Below are 18,189 nucleotides of genomic sequence, written 5' to 3'. Positions count from 1 at the left end.
TGATGTAATTGGAATAACAGAGAGTTGGTGGGGTAACTCACATGACTGGAGCACTGTCATGGATGGGTATAAACCATTCAGGAAGGACAGGTGGGGGACAAAAGGTGGATGAGTTGCACTGTATGTAAGAGAGCAGTATGATTGCTCAGAGCTACAATATGGAACTGGAGAAAAGCCTGTTGAGAGTCTTTGGGTTAAGTTTAGAGGCAAGAGCAAGAAGGATGATGTCATGGTGGGCGTCTGCTATAGACCACCAGACCAGGAAGATGAGGTAGACCAAGCTTTCTTTGGATAACTAACAGAAGTTTCCAGAATACAGGCCCTGGTTCTAATGGGGGACTTCAATCACCCTGACATCTGCTGGGAAAGCAATACAGCAGTGCACAGAAAATCCAGAAAGTTTTTGGAGACAATTTCCTGGTGCATGTGCTAGAGGAACCAACTAGGGCCCATGTTCCTCTTGACCTGCTGCTCACAAACAGAGAAGAATTGGTAGGGGAAGTAGAAGTGGGTGGCAACCTGGATTGCAGTGATCCTGAAATGGTCAAGTTCAGGATCCTGACAAAAGGAAGAAAGGAGAGCAGCAGAATATGGACCCTGCGTGATGTTGCAGTCTATATGATTTTATAAAAATATGATAATGGGTGAATATAATGTAACTGGAATATTCTTCATGCAAAAGGTCTCTTGTAAGGTATCATTACAAAGCTTATTGTCTATTGAGTGTGGTCATCCTATTTGAGTAAAGGTCTCTCTCTTGTATCTGAAACTAGAAATATGAAATACAACTCTGAGGTCCTATTGTAATTGTGCAAAGTGTAGGCCATTAATGGTGGTTTGGAATCTTAATGGCTCCCATTAACCAGGACAATTGACTATAGATGGCTCTATTTGAAGGCAAGCCTTCCTGTGAGTCAGGCTAATATGATGGGGAAAGGAGTCCAGGAGAGCTGGCTGTATTTTAAAGAAGCTTATTGAGGGTGTAGGAACAAACCATCCCAACGTACAGAAACAACAACAATTATGGCAGGCGATTGGCTTGGCTTAACAGAGAAATCTTCAGTGAGCTTAAACACAAAAAGGAAGCTTACAAGAAGTGAAAACTTGGACAGATGACTAGGGAAGAGTATAAAAATACTGCTTGAGCACGTAGGGGTGTAATCAAGAAGGCCAAAGCGCAATTACAGTTGAAGCTAGCAAGGGATGTGAAGGGTAACAAGAAGGGTTTTTACCCGCATGTTAGCAACAATGTGGTGGTCAGAGAAAGTGTGGGACCCTCACTGAATGGGGGAGGCAACCTAGTGACTGAGGATGTGGAAAAAGCTGGTACTCAATGCTTTTTCTGCCTCAGTCTTCACAGACAAGGTCAGCTCCCAGACTGCTGCACTGGGCAGCACAGTATGTGGAGAAGGTGAGCAGCCCTCAGTGGTGAAAGAACAGGTTAAGGACTATTTAGAAAATCTGGACATGCACAAATAAATGGGTCTGGATCTAATGTATCTGAGGGTGCTGAGGGAGTTGGCTGATGTGACTGCAGAGCCATTGGCCATTATCTTTGAAAACTCGTGGCGATCAGGGGAGGTCCTCGATGACTGGAAAAAGGCAAATATAGTGCCCATTTTTTAAAAAGGGAAGAAGGAGAATCTGGGGAACTACAGACCAGACAGGCTCACCTCAGTCATCAGAAAAAATCATGAAGCAGGTCCTCAAGGAATCCATTTTGAAGCACTTAGAGGAGAGGAAGGTTGGATTCAACATGGATTCACCAAGGGCAAGTCATGCCTAACGAACCTGACTGCCTTCTATGACGAGATAACTGGCTCTGTGGATATGGGGAAAGCAGTGGACATGATATATCTTGACTTGAGCAAAGCTTTTGATATGGTCTCCCACAATATTCTTGCCAGCAAGTTAAAAAAGTATGGATTGAATGAACAGACTATAAGGTGGATAGAAAGCTGGCTAGATCGTCGGGTTCAAGGGGTAGTGATCAACTGTTCGAAGTCTAGTTGGCAGCCAGTATCAAGCAGAGTGCCCCAGGGATGATGGGATGGATTGCACCCTCAGCAATTTTGCAGATGATACTAAGCTGGGGGGAGAGGTAGATAGGCTGGAAAGTAGAGATAGGGTCCAGAGTGACCTAGACAAATTGCAGGATTGGGCCAAAAGAAATCTGATGGAGGTTCAACAAGGACAAGTATAGAGTCCTGCACTTAGGATGGAAGAATCCCATGCATTGCTACGTGCTGGGGACCGACTGGCTAAGTGGTAGTTCTGCAGAAAAAGACCTGGGGATTACAGTGGACAAAATGCTGGATATGAGTCAGAGTGCTCTTGTTGCCAAGGCAACTATGGTATATTGGGCTGCATTAGTAGGAGCATTGCCAGTAGATCAAGGGAAATGATTATTCTCTTCTATTCAGCACTGGTGAGGCCACACATGAAGTATTGCATCCAGTTTTGGTCCCCCCAATACAGAAAGGATGTGGACAAATTGGAGAGAGTTCTGCAGAGGGGGAGGGCAAGGGAAATTATTAGTGGGCTGGGGCACATGATTTATGAGGAGAGGCTGAGGGAACTGGGTTATTTAGTTTGCAGAAGAGAAGGGGGGGGGGAATTTGATAACAGTCTTCAACTACCTGACGGGGTATTCCAAAGAGGATGGAGCTAGGCTGTTCTCAGTGGTACCAGATGACAGAATAAGGAGCAATGATCTCAAGTTGCAGTGGGGGAGGTCTAGGTTGGATATCAGGAAAAAACTATTTCACTAGGAGGGTAGTGAAGCACTGGAATGGGTTACCTAGGGAGGTGGTGGAATCTCCATCCTTAGAGGTTTTTAAGGCCTGGCTTGACAAAGCCCCTGCTAGGATGATTTAATTGGTCCTGCTGCGAGCAGGGGGTTAGACTAGATGAACTCCTCAGGTCTCTTCCAACCCTAATCTTCTATGATTAGTCGAATTTGAACCAGAAACCTACAGGTGGAAGGATCTGTAAAAATTTTGACGAAACATTCTGAATGTAAATGTTAAACTCAAGTATATTACAGAATATCTTCTTTCTTAGGGAGCTGTTTGAAAAATGGGAAGTTAGTTTTGATTCTTTTAACATCAGAATTCAGAAAAAATTGACAAGCTCTATAGCAGATTGAGAAACAGGCTGAATTTTTTTAGAAAATGCTTGCAAAAAAAAAAAGTTATCCCAATCTTCTCATTTAAATTACAAGTTTCAATGAAAAATTTTGCTTAAAAACATAAAAATTCAGAACATTTCAATCAGCTCTGCTTTCTTAGTTTAAATCAGCAACTCTAAAACATGGAGCAGAAGTTTAGAAGGCTCCAAACAGATGGGAATGGCTTGTACCATCATTTCACCAGGCTAGAAATCTAAGATCCAGGTTTGGCAAGTGGAAATTCAGCAGATGTCAGAGTATGTCAAAATGAGATAAAAATGCAGCTGAATGATGGTGTGGTGGTAATGGTGAAGGGGAGAAAAACACATAACTTCTATTGGAAGAGTGCATAATAAAATGCCAGGACTGGGACACTGTCAGGGAAGGGAAAAATATTGGGTTCACAATAAGCATTGGATAGAAAAAGGATAGAACCATCTGTAGTGTCATGGCGGAAGAAGGTGGATAGCTGGAATAGTGTGTGAAGGAAATACAGCCACAAGTGATTAGGGGAATGGCAGTAGGTAGGTGTAAGGTTATGCTGGAACAGAACGCTATTACATCTGTACCCTGATATAATGCTGTCCCTGGGAGCCAAAAAATCCTACCACATTATAGGTTAAACCGCGTTATATCAAATTTGCTTTGATCCGCAGAGTGCGCAGACCCCACTCCCCAGAGCACTGCTTTACCACTTTCGATCCAAATTCGTGTTATATCGGGTTGCGTTACATCGGGGTAGAGGTGTACTTTTCCTATAGTGGTGCAGTACTCTGGCCATTCCTATTTGTGAGGACAGAAAGCTAAGCAGCCAGAGTTATCATCAGGCTGGGAGAGCTGCTTTTAACACTGCCAGGTCCTGCAGTGTTCTGTTAGCTTGCCAAATCTGCTCTTTACTCTGCTCCAATGCTCTGCATATGTTTCTGTCTTCAGGTCATTACAATTGGAAGACAGCAAAAGTACCACCGTGGTACTCTTTCTTGTTAGTAAAATATGGGGTGAGAAGGACAAAAAGACAGAGGTACTAACACATGCAGCGAGACTATTTTCGTGTTACTGATGTGCCTTGCTAAAGTTGCTCAGTGAATACAGCATCTCCCATTGGTGCTGTCCAGACATACCTCTTTCCTTTTACTGCAAGAGGCACTATACCCAGCCTCAACAACTTCACTGTGGCAGGCACATGCAGCAGTAGGAAACAGAACAAGCAGAAAGGCATGAACCGTGAAATAAGCCCTTCTCCGTGCTGCTGGGAGGGCCCCAGGCGGGGGCTCCTAGCTGCGAGTCCCAGTTGGGCTGGGGAGGGGGGAAGAGACCAGACCCACCTCTGGGTACCTTTTGGGTTGGGACTCCCATGGTCACAACACTGTGAAATTTCGGATGTAAACATCTGAAAACCTGAAATTGACCAATTAAAAAACCCTCGGGCTGTGAAATTAATCAAAATGGACTATGAGTTTGATAGGGCCCTAGGAGGAGGAGAACAGACAGACAAGTCTTGAGGACACAGAGACAAGAAAAAGCTAAGGACCAAGATACTGAAAATTGCAAGAAAGAAAAAATAGGAAAGAGGCAGAAAACTCTCTTGCTGCCTCAATATTGTCTATATCAAATGAAGAGCCAGCAGGCATTACCCTACTAGGGCTTCGCTCCTGGATCCCTTATTAAATGCCTAAGCAGACTCCAAACCCTCTCCCCCAGTTTATAATTAAAAAGAAACCCCCTCCAAAAACAAAACAAAACCCCCACCTTCATGTGGGTCTACAGCTCCTGCACAATCTCAACTACACCACTGACCATCTCAGAATTAGTATACTCCTGTCCTGTTCCTTCTTAATTATCACTAAGAAGGGTAGGAGAAGCCCATTTTCTCATTGAATGAGCAGACAGACTTTCAAAGGATAAGCCTGATTGATGATGATCTGTGGGCAGACTCCTACACAAACTGAGATTTTCCTGTTCATAGCCAGTGGAGCTATGAATAGTTCTTCACAAGTATGTTGACAGTGAACCTACCTGAAAGTCCTGATCATCTATTCCAAATCTTTCTCTCAGATTGCGGAATACCATTGGACAATATTCCTTAAATTTGAAATGACTTGGCATGTTTTCTCTGAAACAGAATGAAAAACAGCAAAATTCATTGCATGTTCAATTAAAGAACTCAAGACAATAACATCTTAAACTTTTGTACAAAACGGAGACAAAGCAGACTTAAGAGTTCATCTACTCCAACCTCTATCAGGTCTATTTTCTCTCTTTTATAGACATACACATAGGGCTTGGTAATCAACTATATAAGAACCTGATGAAGTCCATATATCTAACTTTTGACAAGTCTTCACATCTGGACTAAAAAACAGTGAAATAATTTCCCCTTTGCCCTACTAATGCTCTAAAGGAGAAACCTTAAATTGGATTATACAAGGATTCAACCATGACACCAAAAAGCTCAGAGAAACAAAGCTTTTATAAAACATGGACTCCTTTAATGATGGATTAGTTTTAAAATCCTATAATTAACCTCCCTGTTATATTCAGAAAGAGTAATTGCTGCTACTTCTCTTTGAACTTTGCCACAGATTAGAAGATAGAAAATAATGGAATAATTCCACTTTCTAGAATATTTTTAACCTTCATTTTATCTTTATAAAAGTGCACATGCTATTATTTTATATCTGAAACACACAACTAATGTACACTGCTGAAAATAAATGCCTGAAGTTATTATTTTGCTAAATCATTCTAATAAATTTCTAACTGATTCCATAGTTTATCATATAACAGAATGGGGTAATATGGTCAACCTTTATATGATTTCATATCAGGGATTATGAAAAGGTGTACATTACTTATTTGGCTTTGAAATACTCTCTATCCCACTGTTTATTCTGATTTATACCTTTTTTGTTTCAGATATCAAAAATCACTGTATAAAGATTTATGCATTTAAAATATCTAAACAAAAATTTCCATCATAAACAGAATAATCATTTTCTAGATATAAGATATTCATGGGTAATAATATACCATATGGCCAAAGAGTACTATCCAGTAGGCCCTGCTGTTGCTTTTTAGAATATAACAGATGGTTGTGTTTATCACAGGATTAACTTAATCAGCAAAACTTTACTCTCATTCATTGAAAAATGACAGTTTATAGAATTTTGTAAAATATCGCTGCCGGGGCTTTATCCCCTTTTACAAAGGGTTGTTACTTGCACTTACTTGTTGAAAAGGTGATTGTCCACCTTTATCTTTGAATATGCTTTGAAATCATCTGGCATCAACATAATAGGGATTTGAACATGGCTCAGTTCATTGATCTAGAGGAGAAGAAAAACAAACATTTAATAACATTTTAGCTTTGCTGACACTTTACAAATACCCTCTACACATGACTTCAGGCAAAGATGGTATGTTTAGTTTGTTTTAAAACTTGTTAAATTCAGGAGAATAAATCCTAAAGAAATTTCAGTTTTTCAATACATGTGTCCGTCCAGTTTTATCAGTAAATGTGGCATAGTTACTTTGAATTACTGTTAGAATGACCGATGTCATCAGTTGCCTGTTCAGTAATTTTTTTTAAAGTGTTGCTTTGGTCAGGGGCCAGGTATGATGGAGCGAGTAGGAAAAGCATTCCTGATCTATATTGTAGTAAGTGTCAAGAACCTCCAAAGTACTGTTAGAAAGTACTACTTCTCAGAAATGTCAATCAGATGTGAAATCAGAGTAGAAATTGTGTTGAAAATGCTGCTCCTGTTTATTGGGCAAAACTACTTTTCTACCCCAGATCATTTGTCACAATATTGCCAGATTTCATACACTAATTACCACTTTCCCTTACAGCCTAAACTAGTCTCTCTCCCCTCTGCTCTCAGTATGTGCATGAGTCCTACTACTACAACTGTATTGAAAATAGATGCCTTGATTTAAACATTTCTTCTTACACATCTTCTCACACTCCACCGTTTAAACACCTCAAAGTAAGTATATTTCCAATGAATATTTTATGGACTGTTACAGATCTATTTGAATGCAATTTCTATTATTGTCTGATGGGTGCAGTACTATCATCACCATAGTGGATGAGGATTTGAAACAGCTAAGAACAAAGATAATGAGATGGCAATAATATTGATTTGAGCTGAGGCCATGGCCTAGCGATAGCACAACAAGCTGCCATGGAGGTAACTTGGCCCTCTGCTTCTGGGTTAACAGAACCTGGAAATGCCATGGAGGTAATATGCTCAGAAAAGTGAAGAAAAGTATGACAGAGAAGTGCTTTGAGTAGCTTCCTGAAGTCATCTTCAGTCATATCAGGAGTGACAGAGACTGAATAGGTATCATACTAAAGTGACCCCCTAAGCTTAGAGGGCATCCAGGGATCCAGAAAGTCTTTAAAAACAAAACAAAAAACCCCACTTGTATTTAGAATTTGCTTTTGTTTCAATGGTAATGGTTCCTTATAGGGCAGCTATAAAGTCTAATTGAAAGAAAACCCTTATTACAATGAAGAATTTCATGGCAATGTATCACATTAAATCAGTGTAATATAATAATGATTACAATTATAGGTCTCAGTTCAATTTCTGTATTGAATCTGCCAATGCAGATTAACAACAATTTACAATTCTACCAGATTTTATTGTCAGATCTCAGAGGAGCACCCTACTGATGATGATAGTAATAATTCCAAGCAAAAATAAAATGTGTAATATTTTTCACATAAAATCATAGTAATAACGGAACCAGACACATTACCAATGAATAATATCACTAATGATCTCATTTATGCTTCTCACACTTTTTAACTGAGAAGACATTCTTTTGTTTTTATGTGGTATAATGTGTCTTATTGATACGTCTATTTTAGTCGAAAGTTGTGGTAGAAGGGAAAAGTGCAGAGAAACTAGGGAAAGATAAGATACTTTTTGATGCTAGCCAAACAGATTAAAAAGAGCAACTGCTTAAAAGAACATTGTCAGGTTAAAAGTATTAGAAACAAAAAAACAACAAATTTCTTTGCCCAGGTTCCATTTATTATTAAATTTTTATATATATTTAGTTTAGGCTTCAATCCTGCACAGGACATATGTAACTTATGTAATATATGTAACTTAGGCCTTGATTAACATGAGGGCAGATACTTGAATCTGCATGGAGACTCACTAATTTGGGGTAAATTGGAGAATTAGGGCCTTACTTTTTGCACTGCCTATCTGGATAACAAAAATCAATTAGTTTCTAGTTAATTTCAAGTTCTGGTTCATGTACAATGCTGCTATGTCTGGGATGCAAATATAGAGGAAGAATGTTTGGGTTATCCTGTTTCCACTGGAATTTTATTTCTTAAATTAATAAACACATTTAGTCACTTTAATTTTGGAATACTGTAAACTTGTTTTAACAAAGCCTAAATTCTGGGGTAAATCTGACTTGACAGTATCCCTTTAAACTAGGGAATGTTTTAGGATTATATTTAAAATTTCAAAAATGACCATTTATGTCACACCTTTAAGTTCATTACCAATATTTATGTTAAAAAATAAATGTAATTGTTTTCATACATCAAAAAGAAACTTCACAGGTACTTCACCTCTTTTGAAAACAAACATGTTTTTGTTGTTGTATTTATTAAATTTTCCAGCACAGTATTTGAACCACAGCTTAACAAACACAATAATTAGCACTGGTTGCTCTCAGTGGACTACAACAAGTTTTAACTTGGTAACATAGTGGAAAAACAATTTCAATCTCTTATGACTGCTCAGCATAAACTACTACCTGAAAATTATCTATTTTTGTTTATGAATCAAGTGCTCAATAGTCCTTTCAAACCATTAGTGAAAAATCCATGGAGAAAGATCACCAAATACTATACCCAGAAAGTATTTTTAGTCATGGCTCTTGCAGGGTTCTGAATCCTGGTCCTGAAATTGAATTTGCATTGGCAGATCTTTGTGCTCAGGCAGAGCCCTGTGAGCTTCAGTGAGGTTTTAAACATGGGAAAGCCTCCCTCCATGTGGAGCCAAATGGAGGAAGAGAGCCTTAGTTTGCCCACCAGGGAAGAGTCCTGCACTGGCAAGGATATGGGGTAGAGATGACCTAATATATAGGATTCTAATTTCCAGAAGTTTAATTGTAAATATTATACAGATGGAGTGGTATAAGATGGTTACTCACCTTTGTAACTGTTGTTCTTCGAGATGTGTTGCTCATATCCATTCCAATTAGGTGCGCGCGCCGCGTGCACGTTCGTCGGAGACTTTTTACCCTAGCAACACTCGGTGGGCCAGCAGGTCGCCCCCTGGAGTGGCGCCGGTATGGCGCCTGATATATACCTCTGCTGGCCCGCCCGCTCCTCAGTTCCTTCTTGCCGGCTACTCCGACAGTGGGGAAGGAGAGCGGGTGTGGAATGGATATGAGCAACACATCTCGAAGAACAACAGTTACAAAGGTGAGTAACCGTCTTTTCTTCTTCGAGTGCTTGCTCATATCCATTCCAATTAGGTGATTCCCAAGCCTTACCAAGCGGTGGGGTCGGAGCGAGACGTTCCGGACTGTAAAACCGCTGCGCCGAAAGCGGCATCGTCTCTAGCTTGCTGGACCAGTGCATAGTGTGATTCAAAGGTGTGCACGGAAGACCATGTGGCCGCACGGCAGATTTCCTGTATGAGGACATGAGCCAAAAACACGGCCGAGGAAGCCTGAGCCCTGGTAGAATGGGCGGTAAGGGGTCCCTTTGGCACACTGGCCAAGTCGTAACATGCCCTGATGCAGGACGTGACCCAGGATGCGATACGCTGGGAGGAGATCATCATGCCTCTCATGCGTTCTGGTACTGCCACAAACAATTGTGGTGAACGCCGAAAGGGTTTAGTTCTCTCAATGTAGAACGCGAGAGCTCTTCGGACATCCAAGGAGTGGAGCTGTTGCTCTCTTCAGGATGAGTGCGGCTTTGGGTAAAAGACTGGCAGGAAGACGTCTTGATTAATATGGAAGGCGGAGACGACCTTCGGGAGGAACGCCGGGTGCGGTCGCAGCTGTACCTTGTCCTTATGGAACACCATATACGGAGGGTCCACGGTCAGAGCCCGAAGCTCCAAGACTCGCCGGGCCGACGTAATCGCGACTAGGAAGGCCACCTTCCAGGATAGGTACAGCAGCGAGCATGTGGCTAAGGGTTCGAAGGGGGGCGCCATGAGCCTGGTTAGAACCAGGTTCAGGTCCCAAGTAGGGGTAGGCCGTTTGACCTGAGGGTAGAGTCGCTCCAGGCCCTTGATAAATCTTGACACCATTGGGTGAGAAAATACGGACTTGCCAGCCTCGCCTGGGTGGAAGGTGGATATAGCCGTGAGGTGGACACGTAGAGAGGAGATCGCCAGGCCCTGCTGCTTGAGAGACCACACGTAGTCCAAGATGATGGGGACTAGGACGGCGAGTGGGTCGTGGCCATGCTGACTGTACCAGCAGCAGAAGCGTTTCCATTTCGCTAGGTAGGTTGAACGTGTGGAGGGCTTCCTGCTGCCCAACAACACTTGTTGTACTGCATCGGAACAGCGCAACTCGGACTGGCTTAACCAGCCAGGAGCCATGCAGACAGATGAGGGACTGTAGATCCGGATGGCGCATCCTGCCAAAGTCCTGCGTGATCAGGTCCGGCCAAAGAGGTAGGGCAATCGGATTCGCCAGGGACAGATCGAGCAGCATGGTGTACCAAGGCTGCCGGAGCCACACCGGAGCGATCAGGATGAGGCGGGCCTTGTCTCTCCGGACCTTGATCAGGACTCGATGAACGAGAGCGAAGGGTGGAAAGACGTAGCAAAGACGACCCGTCCACGGTATGAGGAACGCGTCCGACAGGGAGCCCGGGGAGCGACCCTGTAGGGAGCAGAACACCTGGCATTTCCTGTTCGATCTGGAAGCGAACAGGTCTATCTGGGGAAACCCCCACCTCTGGAAAATGACATAGAGGACGTCCGGACAGATGGACCATTCGTGGGACAGAAAGGATCTGCTCAGGTGATCCGCCAGGGTGTTCCGCACTCCCGGGAGAAAGGAGGCCACTAGATGAATAGAGTGGGCTATGCAAAAGTCCCACAGACGTATTGCTTCCTGACGCAGCGGGGAGGACCAGGTCCCGCCCTGCTTGTTGATGTAATACGTGGCCGTTGTGTTGTCCGTGAATACCGCAACATAACGACCGTGCAAATGGCGTTGGAATGTCTGGCATGCTAGGCGAACGGCCCATAGCTCCCGCACATTGATGTGAAGAGTCAACTCTCTCTGTGACCACAGACCCTGTGTATGCAGGGTCCCCAGGTGCGCACCCCAGCCCAGCTATGATGCGTCCGTTGTCAGGGACACTGAGGGCTGTGGGGCGTGAAACGGTAGGCCCGCACACACTTGGGAGTGCGTTGTCCACCAGCCTAGGGAGCCTAGAACATTCGGTGGAATCGTTACGATTGTGTCTATGGCATCCCTGTCTAGTCGATAGACCGACGCGAGCCAGGTCTGCAACGGGCGCATGCGGAGTCTTGCATGTCTGGTGACGAAGGTGCATGCGGCCATGTGCCCCAGGAGAGCGAGGCACGTTCGGGCAGATATGGTCGGGAAGGCCCGCAGGCTTGTGACCATGGACACTATGGCTTGGAATCGGTGCCAGGGGAGACTGGCCGTTGCGAGGTTGGAGTCCAGCACTGCCCCTATGAATTCTATGCTCCGCGTAGGCACCAGAGTGGACTTGTCCGGATTGATGGTCAGGCCTAGGCTCGCAAACAGCTCCGTGATGATAGTGATGTGCCTGGTCACCTGCGCTTCCGACGTGCCTGGAATGAGCCAGTTGTCGAGGTAAGGGAAGACATGGATACGACGACGTCGCAGGGCAGCAGCGACGACCGCATACACTTGGTGAATACCCGGGGGGCCGAGGAGAGCCCAAAGGGGAGGACCGTGAACTGGTAGTGGTCCTGATTCACCACAAAGCGGAGATACCGTCTGTGCGGGGGGAAGATCGCAATGTGGAAGTACGCATCCTTCATGTCGAGAGCGGCGTACCAATCTCCGGGATCCAGGGAAGGGAGGATGGTTCCTAAGGTTACCATGCGGAACTTGAACTTTTTGATGAATTTGTTCAGGCCTCGCAGGTCCAGGATGGGTCGTAGTCCCCCTTTTGACTTGGGGATTAAGAAGTACCGGGAATAAAACCCCTTGCCCCTTAGTTCCCTTGGCACCTCCTCTATAGCCCCAATGGACAGGAGCTTGCGGACCTCCTGGACGATAAGTTGCTCGTGAGAGGGGTCCCTGAAGAGGGACGAGGAGGGAGGATGGGAGGGGGGTGGAGAAACAAACTGAAGATGGTAACCAAACTGCACCGTGCTCAGGACCCAACGATCCGAAGTCAGCTGCGACCATGACGGTAGGAAGTGGCGGAGGCGGTTGAGGAAATGAAGTAGATCCAGAGAGGGGATTGGTAAGCTGCTCTCGGGCGCACCTTCAAAAATTCGCCTTGGGTACCTGCGGTGGCTTTTCGGACCCGGAAGTGTTACCCCTTTGAGGACCCGACTGTCGTCTACGATTTGGCCGGCCTCGCCTCCAGCTGAAATCTTGTCTGGGGCGAGGCGGGGGGTAAGTGCGGTGATGGTGGGGGCGGAATGGCCTTCTCTGAGTCTGGGGCATGTGCATTCCCAGTGAGCGCATGATGACCCGGTTATCCTTCAGGCTCTGTAGCCTGGGATCCGTCTTTTCAGAGAAGAGGCCCTGCCCGTCAAATGGCAGGTCCTGGATCATGTATTGTAGCTCCGGCGGTAGTCCGGAAGACTGCAGCCACGATATACGGCGCATGGCTACGCCCAACGCCAGAGTCCTCGCTGCTGAATCTGCGGCATCTAAGGACGCCTGTAGCGAGGTTCTGGCGACCCTCCTTCCCTCTTCCAGGAGAGATGAAAATTCCTGGCGTGAGTCCTGGGGGAGCAGCTCTGTAAACTTGCCGACAGCCTCCCAGGTGTTGTGGCTGTAACGGCTCAGGAGGGCCTGCTGGTTCGCCACATGGAGCTGAAGGCCTCCAGCAGAATAAATTTTACGGCCCACCAAGTCCATGCGCCTGGCTTCCCTGGATTTCGGTGCAGGAGCCTGCTGGCCGTGGCGTTCCCGCTCGTTGACTGACTGTACCACCAAGGAGCAGGGAGCGGGGTGTACGTAGAGGTATTCATACCCCTTGGATGGTACCATATACTTCCTTTCCATGCCGCGGGCAGTGGGTGGAATGGAGGCCGGAGACTGCCAGATGGTGTCCGCCTTTGCCTGGATCAACTTAATGAAGGGGAGGGCTACCCTGGTCGGTGCCTCCGCCGAGAGGATGCTTACTACCAGGTCCTCTACTTCCGGGACTTCCTCTACAGGAAGGTTTATGTTCTGGGCCACCCGCCTCAGCAGGTCCTGATGTGCCCGAAGATCAATCGGCGGGGGCCCTGATGAAGTTGTGCCCGCTACCGCCTCATCCGGGGACGAGGACGAAGACACCCCAGGGAGGAGTGGTTCTTGCACGGAAGCCTCGTCCAGAGGGGTCTCCGTTTCCCGGGCATCCTGCTGCCCCAAGGTATCCGTGGGGTCTTCCTCCATACCTGAGGGGGGGGGCCGACTGATTGTGGCCTCTGGTGCACGACGCTCCGATGGGTTGGAGCGAGCTTGTCCCGAAGGTTCGCCCTGGGCTTGGTGGTATGCCCAGGGCATCCAAAAGGACCATTGGGGTGGACCCTGGTCCATGCGGGCGTGCACATCCGAACCCCCGTAAGAGGCGCTGTCCATATGGGAAGAAGTGGACGAGTGCCTCGAAGGCCATGGAGGAGCCGCCGAAGACTGTGGCAGGCCTCTGCGCATCCCGACGTCGCTGCGCGGTGCCGGTGAACGGTACCGGGAGTCATGGCGGTACCGTGATCTAGACCGGGACCTGCTACCGGCTCGGTGCCAGGAGGTCGACCGGTGCCGTCCACTGCCGTGCCGGGATCTGCTGTGGTATGAACGTCGGTGCCACGATCTAGACCGATGCCGAGAATAGTACGACGGCGACCGGGATCTTGAACGGTGCCGCGAGTATGACCGGTGCCGCAGGTAGCGGTCCCGGGACTGCGAGCGGCGTCTAGATCTTGAGCGGCGACGCTGGGAGCGGTCCCTCGATTTGGAACGGGACCGATGCCCGGTAGTACCTGGCGAATGTGGCCGTACCATGGCGGGCTTGCCCAGCGATTGGATAACCCGCACCGGTGGTGCCAGGGGTTGGGGCAGCTCGGGCTCTGTCAATGCGATGATGTCACGCCCCGCTGAGAAGGTCTCCGGCATGGAGGGTGCGACAAGCTCGACCCCTGTCCTCACTGGGGAGCTGAAGGGCACCGGACTCAACGGTCTCTGAGGGGCCGGAGTCGACGGTGCGACGACGCTCGGTGCCGCGGCGGATGACGGTGCCGGGTGGTCAGGTTTTGAGGCACGCTCTGACTGTGGTGCAGTTGCAGGCACCGCAGGAGCCCTGTGCTTTTTGCTCCTCGGGGAGAGGGAGCGGTGCCGGCTAGGGTGCCGGGCCAGTGCCGAGCGGGAAGTTGGAGTCTTCACCGGCGCCGGGTGGTCCGGAGCGGAGGCAACACTTGGTCCCGGTGCCGGAGTCAGTGCCGACGGTGGGGGAGTCAGCGCTGCCTCCATCAGGATCTGCTTCAGGCGACTGTCCCGCTCCTTCTTCATTCGGGGCTTGAACGCCTTGCAGATCCGACACTTGTCCACAAGGTGGGACTCGCCTAGGCACCTCAGGCAGGAGTCGTTCGGATCTCCTGTTGGCATCGGCCGATGACAGGCACCACAAGGCTTAAATCCGGGTGAACCGGGCACCGCGGGGAGGAAAAAGGGGCGAACCCCCGATCCTCAGATAACTATAAACAACTATACTTACTTAACTTTATAACTACAACTATTACTATAATAACTGAACTATATACACTAGACTGCAGAAGAGTGAAACGCTAGGGAGGTGGAGAACGGCTAGCCGTGCTCCACAGTTCCAACAACCGACACGGGCGGTAAGAAGGAACTGAGGAGCGGGCGGGCCAGCAGGGGTATATATCAGGCGCCATACCGGCGCCACTCCAGGGGGCGACCTGCTGGCCCACCGAGTGTTACTAGGGTAAAAAGTCTCCGACGAACGTGCACGTGGCGCGCGCACCTAATTGGAATGGATATGAGCAAGCACTCGAAGAAGAAAGGAAGGTTTCATTGAATCAGAGTATCAGAGTAGTGGTTTGCGAGTGGCTTGAAAAATCCACTTACCATGAGCTTTTGGAGAAACTGAGCTTTCTCACAAAATAAAAATTAAGACTTTAGTCCTTACAAATCTGAAGTGGGTGTAAACCAATGCAGTGCTGCCTTCCTAAATCTGCAGCCAGACAGCTCCACTGCTATCTCTGCTGCTTACAACTTTCCCCAGTGACAGCAGTGATCCTCGAAGTTCATTGCAGTAACTCGGACCCTTGAGGGCAGCAGTGAAATTGATAAGAATCAATCAATTTTACTTCAGTGCTGTTTTGAAAAGCTCTGAGCAACTACAGAGATAGGCACTGGAGTTATTTAACAGAGAACAGGGCCCGAAAGGCAAGTCTTTGGGGATGGGCAAAGTGGTGCACCCTTCTGCACATATCACAGTATCCAAGAGGTTCTAGGAAGAATGCTCCTTCTCCCAGAAGTCTGAGCAGCCTCAGAATCCCTGGATTAGTAAGTGTTTGGCAATTTTTTCAAGACCTACTTGTAAAAGCTTCCACAGAACCTAATAAATCACTGTGACACATTCTCATTAAATACAACAAACAGTAAAAGCAGCAAGAACTGTTGACTGAGCACTCACTACCATCTAAAATATGCAGTCTTTGGTTGATTTCACTGTTCTTCATAAATTCACACTGAAACAACCTGCACTGATGATTCAGTAATGATACAGGACCATATTTAACCATCATACAAAAAGCTGGATAAGAGATAAACATACAGATATCTTACAGTATAACAGTTTGTTATAACAGATAACAAACATGGATGTTTAGATTTGCTTGCATATAATTACCTACTCTTTTAGGTAGCTTTAGTTATATTAAAAGTGTCCTGTTCTTCCAAGTAGCAGACAGGCACTCTACACATCAAATTCTGGTTGCTTCCTGGAATGAAGGAGAACAGATCTTCAAGTAGGCACAACCACATGTTGCCAAAGCAGCACCAGTGTGTGTCTGTATTCTGGTCACAAGCACTCTTACGTGTTTTAAGTATTAAAATAAAAACTACTAATTATGTTTAACTCACGCATCTTAAAAAGGTAACCCATTTAATGTAAATTAAATTTATTCAGCAAATTTAGGATTTTATACGCATCTGAACACCATCAGATTTTCTTAAATCTGTTCACTGTTCTAATTTGCTGGAAAATGTCTATGACTAGGACTTGGTCTATAGATTGTACATGAGCAGTATGGTGTGATAATTTGATAACTGAAGTTCAAGCTGTGTTGCTTAGTTTTAATTGGACCCACAGTCATATGCAGTCATTTCTGTTCCCTGACTGAATAAATGTAACTCTAAGAATCAGATTACGGTGGAAATATTTGTATTTACATATCAAACATTTGCTTTCTCCAGAATTCACCTAAAATTCAGTTTTCCACAAACATTCCTTCCAGCAAGCTCTTTTGCTAGATTATGAAGAAAAAAACATCAGAAAGGAGCATTAATACAACCTAACAGGATTTAACTTTTTGTTTGAGAAAAAACAGATTGATTTAAGGTATTCACTCAGTCTTAGAGTATATGACAGTCAGTTCTCAATCTGTCTCTTCTAGGACAAAATAATACTGCATAAAACCAGATGTGACCTTTAATTATCTCAGTTGAGGAATGATACCTCCTAGCAGTACAGACCACCAATTAACTTAAACCATTCAAGCACAACGTCTAATTCTTCAAACACTGCTACAAAAACCTTCTAGCTCTGGCGCACGGCGTGCATGCACACCCATGACTGGAATATATATAGGCACCGTCACTCCAAGAAAGTAGACTTCTTCATGTGCTAATATTTTCTGTAGGCTAGTTTTAAACTGACTAGTTTTGTAGCTCTGTGCAACAAAGAAAGGGACACCATGTCATCAGCTCACTGTGGAAACTGTAACCATACAGATAAAGCAGCTTTTGATACAAGAGGGGAGGAACAGGGGTTAAAGGGCCTCATTCTCCACTTCATTACCCCTATTTTATGCTCATGTAACTCACTTCAGAAGCCAAAATACGTGGAATTGCAGGTGAACGAACCGGTGACGGTGTGGCTGATCTGGTTAGGTCCTGTGATGGTGTTGCTGGTGTAGATATGTGGGCAGAGTTGAGACGTGTACCCAGAAGCCTCCTACTGCAAGACAAACTCAAGAAAGAAACCAACAGGACTCCACTGGCCATCACTTACAGTTCCCAGCTAAAACCCCTCCAACGCATCATCAGGGATTTACAACCCATCCTGGACAATGATCCCACACTTTCACAGGCCTTGGGTGACAGGCTAGTCCTCGCCCACAGACAACCTGCCAACCTGAAACATATTCTCACCAGTAATTGCACACTGCACCATAGTAACTCTAGCTCAGGAACCAATCCATGCAACAAACTTCGATGCCAACTCTGCCCACATATCTACACCAGCGACACCATCACAGGATCTAACCAGATCAGCCACACCATCACTGGTTCATTCACCTGCAATTCCACCAATGTAATATACGCCATCATATGCCAGCAATGCCCCTCTGCTATGTACATCGGCCAAACTGGACAGTCTCTACGGAAAAGGATAAATGGACACAAATCAGATATTAGGAATGGCAATATACAAAAACCTGTAGGAGAACACTTCAAACTCCCTGGCCACACTATAGCAGATCTTAAGGTGACTATCCTGCAGCAAAAAAAACTTCAGGACCAGACTTCAAAGAGAAACTGCTGAGCTT

The 18,189-nt window shown here is 46.0% G+C and overlaps 1 protein-coding gene across 5 annotated transcripts in view; it reads right to left on the bottom strand.

The window, feature by feature from the left end:
* The window catches only part of PIP4K2A (phosphatidylinositol-5-phosphate 4-kinase type 2 alpha), a 236,183-nt gene that overhangs the window by 116,943 nt on the left and 101,051 nt on the right, over positions 1 to 18,189 (bottom strand). For 4 of the 5 annotated variants that reach the window (XM_050942297.1, XM_050942294.1, XM_050942296.1 and 1 more), the window contains 2 exons: positions 6,398 to 6,495; positions 5,186 to 5,282 (listed from right to left, as the gene is read on the bottom strand). In XM_050942297.1, the coding sequence (XP_050798254.1) occupies positions 5,186 to 5,282; positions 6,398 to 6,495 (195 nt within the window). Of the gene's footprint in view, positions 1 to 5,185; positions 5,283 to 6,397; positions 6,496 to 16,272; positions 16,360 to 18,189 lie in introns of all 5 variants that reach the window. The other variant, XM_050942298.1, reaches the window with a different exon arrangement.

This window comes from Gopherus flavomarginatus, chromosome 2 (assembly GCF_025201925.1).
Source record: "Gopherus flavomarginatus isolate rGopFla2 chromosome 2, rGopFla2.mat.asm, whole genome shotgun sequence".
Lineage (NCBI taxonomy): Eukaryota > Metazoa > Chordata > Testudines > Testudinidae > Gopherus > Gopherus flavomarginatus.
This window is presented reverse-complemented; position numbering and strand designations above follow the sequence as displayed.